This window comes from Nothoprocta perdicaria, unplaced genomic scaffold, assembly GCF_003342845.1.
Source record: "Nothoprocta perdicaria isolate Ctin4 unplaced genomic scaffold, notPer1 scaffold_114, whole genome shotgun sequence".
NCBI classification, from domain to species: Eukaryota; Metazoa; Chordata; class Aves; order Tinamiformes; family Tinamidae; genus Nothoprocta; species Nothoprocta perdicaria.
Window position 1 is genome coordinate 1,985,218 of NW_020454250.1, and position 11,457 is coordinate 1,996,674.

Genomic DNA, 11,457 nt, shown 5'->3' on the forward strand with positions numbered 1-11,457 from the left:
GACTCTACAGGCTACTGAGGCCATGACTCCATCCTGTTCACAAGCAGTCTCACAAAGGCAGACAGTTTGTTAAACTGAAGGTCCAGGGTGAGCTGAATGTGCCTTCTGCTTTCAGTATCAGAGAGGTCTGAACAGGAACAGCACATAACGGTGGTCACAACTTGGAGAAAGGAAGCATCGGAAAGACAGGAGGATTATTTACTTTTAAATGTATTAGAAACAGGCACTTGGACTAGTAGTCTTGGATCAGACAAATAGAGTAGCTCGTGAAGAACACGTGAAAATGAAGAAATTCTGTACTTGAATCAAAAATATTTTCCCACTACCAAATCAGTTGTTTTATCTGTTTAGAAAAATATCAGAACAGTAATTACAGATTGGTCAGGTGTAGGACATAGGACATAAGCAATAAGGCTCTTAGTCCGAAAGATTAATCTGTATATATAAACAGACTTTTATAGAAGAGTAATACTGACTATATTTTTAGTTGGGCTTTTTTTAAGATACGCGATCTGGACACAAGAAAGCATACAGCTAATGGAGATAGTGTTCATCTACTATGCACGACTACTATTTAAAAAAAAAAAAAAAAAAGAGAGAGAGGAAAGGGTTAAAAAAAAAAAAAAAAAAAAAAAAAAAGAGTAAGTGAAGGTGAATGTGTATCCTGAATAACTCTCCTGCAGGTGAGCAGATCCTTTTGATGAAGCCTATTGAAACACTGTAGCTGCACAATTTCTGTGGTGCTTCCATGAGACTTCTCACATTTTCAGGTGCTTTAAAATGATGATCCCATGTCTTTCATTCTGAGAAAGTGAAGTAGTTAACTCCCCAAAAGTTAGCTTAAAATGGTGAAAGGTCAGAGATATAAAGTGAGTGTTAGAACACTGAAATGTAGTTGGATCCACGGCTGAAAGAAAATCTAAAGCAGCTTCACGATTAACAATGTAATGCATATAGTATAAATAATAGCTCTTTTTCTGTGGGATGTTGATACTTTGCAAAATCTTTTTAAATGGGTTTTGTGTAATTTACAAAAACATGACATCACATGAGGTGGGGTTATCACCCCATTATTTTACTTTAATTAAAAACTAACAAGTCTCCTCCACTCACATCTTGCTCCGTTGCTTTCCTAGCTGAGTATCTTTGCAGCTCCCTGCCCCAGATATTTCATTGACCTTAATACTTGACTGTGCCCTAGGTAATGGTCTCAGCTGCCTATGTACAGCTGCCTGCCTATTCATTAATCCTATTTGCTTGGCAGGGCTGAGCGGGATGAAAGCTTCAGGAGGAAGCTGTGCTTCCAGAAACCATTATGGGAAACGCTGTGCTGCCTCTGGCTGCGGCAGGGCTGCCTCGGGCGTTGCTCCGGGGCAGAGCGAGGCGAGGTCGGGCCATTCAAACGCGTTGACCGTTGGGGCCGTTAGCCGCCGACGCGAGGGCATGAGGAGGGGGCGGGGTCCAGCCCTCCAGCTCGCCCATTGGCGGGCGCTGCTGTCAGCCGGAGAGGGCGGGGCCGGCGCCTATAAAAGCGGCGGCGAGGGGGCGGTGCGGGGCAGTGGGCGCCGCGCGGCGCGGGGGGTGTGGGCGGTGCAAGGGCCTGAGTTGGGGCTCTTCCCTGCTCGGTGGCCGCCCCTCGCCGCGGTCCCCGGCTCGCCGTGCTGCGGGCAGGGCAAGGGGGGCGCCTGGCGCCTCCGTGCCCTCGGGCGGGTGGGCGGCGGGATGGTGGACGTGTTCAGCGGGCGGCTGCTCGTGGACAAGGCGGGTCGCAGCGTGGAGGCCGAGGAGGCGCTGCAGAACAAGGTGGTGGGCTTGTACTTCTCGGCCAGCTGGTGCGCGCCGTGCCGCGACTTCACGCCGGTGCTGTGCGGCTTCTACACGGAGCTGCTGGAGGAGACGGAGCCGCCCGCGCCCTTCGAGGTGGTCTTCATCTCGTCTGACCACAGCGCCGAGGAGATGGCGGGCTACATGCGCGCCATGCACGGCGACTGGCTCGCGCTGCCCTTCCACGACCCCTACAAGCAGTGAGTACTCCCCGAGCCCCAGCTCCAGAGTGCCCAGCGATGAGCGGGAACAACAAGTGCTGCTGCCCGAGTCGCTCCTGCCCGTGACGCGCCCTCCACCCCCGCCCCGCGCCCTTTCCATCCCTGCTCCTGCCGCGCAGTGGGAAATGGAGACCGCGGAGTCTTCTGTAACGTAAAACGGCCGCCCAGCGCCCCGGGGTAGCTCGGCTTTCAGCCTGACTCTGCTACTAGCCATCTCACCCTTACCTGTAGGTAGGCTATCCCTAAAAATTAAGCCTGCTTTCATCGGAGATAGAACTTTAGCCTGCCCTATTAAAAAAAAAAAAAAAAGCCTCAACTGCATGATTTTTTAAAAGATGTGGGTCAAGGAAAGGTTAGCAAGGGATCAATGCTGTAATAAGGTAATATGCGTAGGCAGTCACTAAGACTTTAGTGGGGAACAAGGATCAAGTAACTACTTTTTCAGCCCAGAAAAGATTATTAGTGAGGTTGTGCTGGGTTTGTCTAATTTCATGGATGAAATAAAGGCAAATGAAGGAGTGGAAGGACTTGCAGCCGAAAAGCCTGTGTGAGAACAGAGCAGGATCTGCAAAATTTCATGTAGGTAAGCCAGTGAAATGCAGTAGCAGCTGTCAGAGATTTAGGTGTGATGAGGACAGGGGATAAAAGTTGATGAGGAAAATGCCCTCTGCTTGTAGATTTATAAATCAGCCTTAATGAAGGCAGCCCTCTCCTTGTAGATTTATAAATCAGCCTTAATGAAGGCATCTTTGTTGATGCCCTGCCGTGGTCAAGAGGAAAACGTCCTGCTAGTTACACACGCGAATGCTGACATGTCGTGGAAGTCAAGGATGCACCTTCATCTGGAATACCATCAGAGTATGAGTTAGTGCTGCACAAGAAGGATAGAGTGGGTTTGTGATAGATAAAACGTTCAAGGGCACTAAATGTTGTAATTGAAGACTGAGATGCCTTTAATTGGACACTGAAATGATAACTTAAATATTTACACAATATAAGGCTGTATGATAGAAGTAGAAGGCACATATCATCTATATCCTGTAATGTAGGAATAGCAAGGTGGTATTCCATGTAATCAAAGTGGCGAAATCCGAGCTGGTAAAGGGAAACTTTTCCTTTGAAGATAAATACTTGGAGATTGTGGCGTGTGCTATTATAGATGTTGCCAAAGTCAAGGAGTTAGCATGGGCTGTGTAATCTGCAAGAAGATTTCGAAGTCTTACAGTTAAAAGGGCTCTACTCTAACTTTTCTAGTAACTGAGCAGTTTCATTTAATGCTAGATCCATGCTTATGTTTAGAGTATAATGGCTTATTTGGCTAGGAGGAGGCTTGCTGATGTTGTTTTGTTGGGGCACTTTGACCACCTCAAAAGCAAACAACCTACATCCTGAAAATAGTTCATCCTGGGATCTTAAGTGGGTGTTTCAGCAGAAACAATGTAATGCATATAGTATAAATAATAGCTCTTTTTCTGTGGGATGCTGCGGGTTAATATGACTTTATCATGTTTTTAAATTATAGTTTCCAGTGATTTGAAGCTATGTTACTGTAACAATACTGTTTTCTGCAGTTCTGCAGATGCTTCCTGCATTTGATCATTACTGATGGAATTCAGGCAGATTTCCTCGTACATTCAGCAAGCCATTTGGCTTGGTCATGGGAATGTGCTTACAGCCTTAGCCTTGGGGATTAGGCTTCTATTTCTGCCTGTGCCATGACTTAGCCAGGTCTCATGGATCAGAAGTACAGAGATAATTTGATAGTCTTTCCTAAGCAGTTCATGTTGTCCTTCAGACTGTGCCCCTAAGGAGCACAGTGCATCTTGTTGCATAGCTGTAGCATTATGGTGTATGAGAGGGCTGATTAATGAAGAAAGAGCAGAGGGATGTAAAAAGCCACCAACCTTCGTGTGTTCTTAGATATTTAGGTACAACAATAAATGGCTGCATGACATAATGGCATAACTCAAGAAGTTAACATGAATTAATACCAATTAGCTTGATTTCAGAGATGCCGAAGATGAGTTGTTGAGAGGTGAGTTGTTGCAAGCATTAGACCTTGCAGACATGGGTTGGTTAAGGCAAGTTATGGTTCTTACTAAATTCTATAGTTCTTGGTATGAGAGGTGTAGTTCTAACATTACTGTGGCAATTGAGTAGTTTTTCCAGATGCTTAAGATTTGCAGTGCAGATGGAAATTCCTTCTAGGGAAGGCGGAGCCAATTTAAAATTTTTTATGTAAAATACAGTTCACACTCCAGAAGCCTGGAGTTCATTTGGGATGAATTTTATTGTGTGAACAAAATAGTCTTCAACGTAGCACTTTGCAGAGAAGCAAAAATCTGAATTCACCACAGGATTCTGGACCACCTTGTATAGGCCTATAATCCTGACAGTAATCTTGAGTGGAAATGTCTCGTGTGGTGCTGCATCTTTTCTACTTGATAGTCTGGTAGCAGAAAATACACTTTCTAGTAACTGCCTTTAGCTTGATCCTTGCAGGAGAGGAATTGAGACATCCAGAAGGCAATGAACATTAGGGGAAAGGAAGGGGCTAGCATAGAGGAGGAGTAGGATGGCAAATGGCAGCAACTGACCTTATCAAATGAGGATCCATCTTTTTCTTACAGTTCACAGTGATATGGTGAAGCCTTACTGAAATCAGTTACGCTCTGTATGGCTGTTAGTTCTTGCACGCTGCTAGATGGACAGATATTTACTAAGTTGATGTTCTGTCCATCGCAATGAAAATCAGCATCCAAAAAGATTATTGAAAAATGGAGAATCAAAAGTGTGTGATTAAGCTTTATAATCAGAAGCTTGAGGTGTGATGGTTGACAAGCACGTGTGAAGGAGGCCAAGAGGGTAGTATAGAAGGGGGAGGCCAAAGACATTGTGGGCAGTTAAGGACCGTAGCTGCTGCTTTATCTTTTCTGGCTGATATCCAGAAACTTTTAATAGATACATTCTTAGGAATTCTTTGCTTGTTTACGTATCTAACACTTAAAAATGCAAAAAGTTCACTGCTAAAGAGATGCATGTATAGAACTGTGGATTGTGGTGAGTACTGCTAGAAACAGATTAGGCATCCATTGCTAAAAAAAATGTCCTTTGAGTTATGAACCTTATGCTCTCCTTTGAATGTAAATTTTTTTGCCATATATTGCAAAAGTATATAGCTTTTGTTTTCCTGAATGTTTTACTTTTTGGTTTCTTATATGTGTGCCAACTATATTTTTTGGAAGAGCAGGAAGAAATGACTCGAGCATTCTTTGCTGTTTGAATTAAAAGTATGAGCTCATGTTTTGTTATAGTTCTGTCTAATGTGTTTGTACCACAAAGAAAGAGTTACTACAATGAAGAGAGATCACTGTGTCCAATATACAAAAATGCTTTAGTTCCTCCTCTGTATAATCTTTATAGTTTAAAACTTAATGCTTATGCCATAAGTTTGTCATGAGGAAAAATACTGTGCCTGGTATTTTGCTAAGAATAAAAAGCTTCTTTTTTTTATCTTTTTAGAGCGTTTGCTTAACATTAAAGTTTATGTATATACTGTTCATATTCTAAACATATTCACTTTGTTCATGTTGTCTCTATATCAAAGAACTGCTTGCATATAAATCTTAAACTCTATTATAAAGCTATTTAGCTAGTAGCATGAAAACTTTGCATTCCCAACTTCATGCAGCCTTTTCAATAAAAGACTTAATAACTTTCCCAGTCTGTGTGAATTATCTTAGCTTCACCTTTTTATATTTCTTATGCAATTGAAAGTTTGTCCTTCCACATTATAACCTCATGCATGGCCAAGGACTGATGTTTCAAAGTATTGTCTAGAACACTCTTTCTACTTGCACAAAAGTTGCCAGTTCAGTTTGCCCAAGGTATCTTCTGTGTAGCTTCCCCTTCTGCTTTTTCCGATTGAGCCTCCAGTTAGTATGACACTAAACTTGCAGTTACAACACCTACCTGGAAATATCTCTAAAATATGTTATTGTGTCATTTTAACTTGGCTGAAAGAGAACAAAGTTTGCAGTTGTGACATGAGAGATGTTTCTGTTTATGGCTAGTGATTTCATAAATTGTCACTGGAGTTAGTCCATCTGATACATGGTCTGTATGTTGCCTGTGCAGTGAGTCACAACATTGGAGATCCCTACAGGAGAGAGTAATCTTATCAGGTTTTAAAAAGCTCTTTTTTTTTCCAAGCACCTTGCACAGTGATCAAGAAGGATTCTCTGCACTTCTCTGTACTCTGCAAGGATTCCTGAGTCTTTCTCCAGGTACTTATATTACTGATTGCACATAAATGCAAACAAGATTTGAGCATGCTTCAGTCTGGTGGCATGCAAGTTACCTTCACTCCAAAGGTTGTGTATACATGGTTCTGTGCTGGAGTGGAGAAGATGCGTGGGTATTCCATTCCTTAGGAAAGGAAAATGTTAGTTCCTGCCAGTCTCCATAGCAAATTACCTTCAGTTTTATGCTGTCCTCATCTCTGTTAAAACTGTGCCAAACACTTCAAGCTATTTGTGTGTGTGTGTGTGCGCACTCAACTATTAAAATGCTTCTTCCACCCATCTTGTTTATGGTGACAGTTGTACAAGACAGTAGTCTTTTACATAGTTTTTTACATAGCTTCTACATGGACTTGCTTTGGAATGTGGGGTTTATTTTGTTTTGCTCCCATTTTTGCAGAACTTGGGATGGTCTTGGTTGCTTGTTTCTATTTAGGAATTTTCTGGTAAGCAAGTGAGCCTGTTGCTACAGTACATTATAGTTCTTTGGAAATATTTTTTTTTTTTTTGTGTTGCTGCTCTGCTATCTTGCTAGCATGTCTTGGCATCCTTCATCTGACGTGGATTTTTCTTTTGTATCTTTCTGCAAGAGAAGATCTGTTTTTAGAATGTCTTCTCTAGATCTGTAAGACTTGTGTTGGATACTATGTTTTAACTCCTCCCATTTTCAAGGAGAATGTAGAGGTAATGTAAACTTCCGATAGCTTTGCACAATGGCTATTAATTTTTTTCTGCTTGATCAAAATCGTATAACACTTGAGCCTTACACAGTAGAGGCTCTTGCTTGTAGCTGTGGTGTTCAGGCATTAGAATTCTCTTTAGTGTTTTTTGTTCGATGTCATTCTTGGACAAAAAAAAAAATGGCAGATGGCTTTCCTAATATTGCTTGTTTCTTTCTGTTGTGATTCTTCTAAGGGTGCTTGATTTCTGCTCATTTTGATGCAATTCAATGTAGGAAGGTATTTTCATATTTCAAATTTTTCATGATGTAGATGATATTTCTTCTGGGAGGATGTTACTTTCAGGTTATTTATTGTAGTTGACTTAATTTTTTTTCTGATAGCTCTTGTGAAAGACATGACCTCTGCTTTAAGCTGATTGCATTTTCTTCTGGGAATTCTTGGTAGGTTACACTAGTAGCAGGTGAACAGTCGATTTTCTTTATGTTCTTCAGTTCCTGTTAGATGTGACAATTGTTGCATATCCGTGAATATGTCTGTGACCATTACTTCCATTCTTCCCACTAAATTTCTGGAATATCTCTTATGAAGCTGATATGTTAGAAGGCATTCTTTTGAAGTTACTTACAAAATGAATTATTGCAAATTAGTATTAATTTACTGATCTCTGATTCCTCATGCAGATGATGGCCTCTGAATAATGTCATATGGTAGAAGGCACCTAATAGTTAATAGTTTTTCTATGTTGTCACTTAATATGTGACAACATAGAAACAACATAGACAACAATTGTTCTATGTTGTCACTTGTGGGACAGATGAGTGGACGGGGAGGTGGATTAGGAATTGGCACAGTGGCAGGGTGCAGAGAGTGGTAGTCAGTGGCGCGGAGTCCAGCTGGAGGCCTGTAGTTAGCGGGGTCTCCCAGGGGTTGGTCCTCGGTCCGGTCCTGTTCAACTTATTCATTAATGACCTGGATGAAGGGCTGGAGTGCTCCCTCAGCAAGTTTGCTGATGATACCAAACTGGGAGGAGTAGCTGATAGCCCTGAGGGCTGTGCTGCCATGCAGAGGGACCTGGACAGACTGGACAACTGGGCGGTGAGAAACCTCATGAAGTTCAACAAGGGCAAGTGCAGGGTCCTGCACTTGGGGAGGAATAACCCTGGACACCAGTACAGATTAGGGGTGGACCTGCTGGAGAGCAGTGCTGCAGAGAGGGACCTGGGCGTCATGGTGGATGACAAGATGACCATGAGGCAGCAGTGTGCCCTGGTGGCCAAGAAGGCCAACGGGATCCTGGGGTGCATTAAGAAGAGCATCTCCAGCAGGTCAAGGGAAGTGATCATCCCCCTCTACTCAGCCCTGGTGAGGCCACATCTGGAATACTGCGTCCAGTTCTGGGCTCCCCAGTACAAGAGGGATGTGGAGCTGCTGGAGAGAGTCCAGCACAGGGCTACGAGGATGATCAGGGGCCTGGAACATCTGCCCTATGAGCAAAGGCTGAGAGAGCTGGGCCTGTTCAGCCTGGAGAAGAGGAGGCTGAGGGGGGACCTGATCAGTGTCTATAAATACCTCAAGGGAGGCAGTGAGGAGGAGGGGGCGGCCTCTTTTCAGTGGTGGCCAGCGACAGGACTAGAGGAAACGGCCACAAGCTGAGGCACCAAAAGTTCCACAGGAACTTAAGGAAACATTTCTTCACTGTGAGGGTGACAAAGCACTGGAACAGGCTGCCCACAGAGGTTGTGGAGTCTCCTTCTCTGGAGATCTTTAAAACCCTCTTGGATGCAGCCCTGTGCCACGTGCTCTAGGTGACCCTGCGTGAGCAGGGGGGTTGGACTAGGTGACCTCTGAGGTCCCTTCCAACCTTAAGCATTCTGTCATTCTATGAATATGAAAGGAGTTACAGACACCCTGGACAAGTTCTGACTTTTATTATCAGCAGTCTATTTGTTTCTTTAAATCCAGGACATGATTTCTTTTCTACATTGGTTTTAATGAAAAGAATTTTGCTGTTGCTGTGCATTTGGAAACAGCTAGTTTTTTGTGGTGTTCTGAAAAGTATTCTAAGGCAGGAGACTTCAGGCATTTTTATGCTTTTCTTTGTGAACTGTTTCTGGAGTGCCAGGAAACACCTGGGGCCTCTCCTATTGAGGAGCTCTCTGAGCCACAAACACTCACTTTATTTGATGTCCGTTGAAATAGTCAGTGCTGGGCTGCGGTAAACTCAGATCTCTTTCTCTTTTTTTTTTTTAAATATAGTGTCCTCTGATATAACTTAATGAAGTTTTTGCCAGTAGGTGTTTGTCAGTGATTTTTTATTTTATTTTAGTCATTTGGTCGCAATATTGCTTTTACTGGCTTACTTGTATCCTAAATTTGTTTTGTATATCCCGTCACCATCACTTCAAGTGAGGTGAATTTCTTGTGTCTAAGATTTCTGGTTTTTTTTTTTCGCAACAAAGACATTTACTTGTGCCCTACTTGCAGTTCTGAATTCTGTCTGATTCTTTAGGATCTATGAAAATAGATAGAGATGGCATGTGATTTCCATCCTTTTTTTTTTTTTTTGCATGCTGCTTCTCTCAACTCAGCTTTGCGAATTTTGTTTTACTGTGTGGTATGTAATTAGTCATCATGGCTTCTTATTTATCATGTGCCAATGTCAGCAGGTATTCTTGTTCTTTTTTGGATGTCAAATAATTTTTTCTTTTCCCTCCTTAATGTTAATTTTATTTCCAATATTAATATTTCATATATTATATTTCCACGTATCGTTAACTCAATCCGATTAAATTTCTATCCTTCCATATGACAAGTCCTTTCTGATTAATTTTTCCTGAGTTCCCTCCTCATTAACTTATTGAATAGATACTGATTTCTTTCATGAAATACTCTTGTTTCTTTAAACTTTATTAAAAAAAATATATATATATTTATCAGAAAACAATAGATTACAGGTATACAGAGTGAGCTGGATATTTCTATCTCGTGACATAGAGAAAAAGACACTAAAATGGGGATAGAAGTTGAATTTTTTTCTTGGACTGTTTAGTGTCTAGTCCTCATTCCAAATCTTTTTTTTTTTTTCCCCTCCACATCTTTGTGTTGTTTATATATTTTTGTCTGTGTAGAAGACCTGATTGCTCAAGGAATTTTTTCCTATAATTCTGGTATCCTCTGCCATGTTCTAATTTTTAATGTGAATTTTAAATAACTTTATATAATAGCCTACTTAAATTTGTATTAATTTGCTTGAGATCCTTCCCTTTTGTTGCCTCCTTGTCCAGTAGAATGACCTGAAGGCATGTGCAAGTAAACACATCCATCCATCCTCACCCATATCCCACTGTTGGCTGGTTCACTGCTCCATGTTGTCAGGAAGCCCAGACCCTCACCATTCTTGCTCTCCCATGTGCAATGAATAGGATTCACTTTGTGAGAGACCAGATTTCTTAAGATTATTCCTAACCATGTTTTTTGTTGTTTTGTTTTTTGTTTTCTCTCCCACAGTGACTTGAAGAAGAAATACAACATAACAGCCATTCCTAAGCTGGTGATTGTGAAGCAAACTGGAGAAGTCATTACAGACAAAGGAAGAAAACAGATCAGAGACAAAGGGCTTTCCTGTTTTCGAAACTGGCTTGAGGCTGCAGATATCTTTCAGAACTTTTCTAGCTAAAAAAAAACTTGGCAGACAGAACCAAGACAAGGCATCATGGAAAATTTTGTAGGGCTCAAGAGTGTTGCCTTGTTCAAAACGAAATGGGTAACGCTGCATTGTTTGTGTTTGCTTGTAAAACAGTTTTTGTTTTAGTTCAACTTGCAGATTAGATACTCCAGTAAGACAAAAAAAATATATTTATTAGCACTGTTTTGTTTATTCAGTATGAACCAAAGAAATCCTGATAATATTGAGGAAATTTAGGATGAAAAGCTCTTTCGGACAATAACAGAGCTCTGTGAAATCTATGCAAATACCTGATTTTTGCAGATCTGTACAGTTAAAATTATGCATACATACAAGTCTATTTTGTAATTAGCCTATATATTTTATCAAAAAGTATTGTTCAATAAATGTTTATGAAATTATGCATTTAATGTCTGTCTTCTGTCTTGCTCTAGACTGAATATAGCGTTTTTTTTTTAAATGGTTCATATTCGTTTAAATATCAGTACTGAAGAATGATGTGGGGGTTTTTATTGCTTTTGTGTAAGGTTTATATAAAAGTTGTTGAGTATTCCTTATCCTTGAAATTTTAAATTTGATTCCATAAGGTGACTAGTTATCTCCCAGGTCAATATCAGGCTGAGCCAAAGAATATCAGTGTAAAACGGGAGAAAGTGCTTTTTTTTTCTTTTTTTTCTCTTTTCTCTTTTCTTTTCTCTCTTTTCTCTCTTTTCTCTCTTCTTTTCTCTCTTCTTTTCTCTCTT

General features: G+C 41.3%; 1 protein-coding gene across 2 annotated transcripts; it reads left to right on the plus strand.

Annotated features, from left to right (window-relative positions):
- Positions 1 to 1,722: 1,722 nt before the first annotated feature.
- NXNL2 (nucleoredoxin like 2) lies at positions 1,723 to 11,016 on the plus strand. Of its 2 annotated transcripts, XM_026053280.1 has the most exons (3): positions 1,723 to 2,024; positions 6,258 to 6,331; positions 10,537 to 10,586. In XM_026053280.1, the coding sequence occupies exons 1-3, from the start codon at positions 1,723 to 1,725 to the stop codon at positions 10,542 to 10,544; spliced, it is 384 nt and encodes a 127-aa protein (XP_025909065.1). In that variant the 3' UTR covers positions 10,545 to 10,586. The 2 variants fall into 2 exon arrangements, with proteins under 2 accessions (XP_025909065.1, XP_025909057.1); XM_026053272.1 differs by lacking the exon at positions 6,258 to 6,331 and having other exon boundaries at positions 10,537 to 11,016.
- The last annotated feature ends 441 nt before the right edge of the window (positions 11,017 to 11,457 follow it).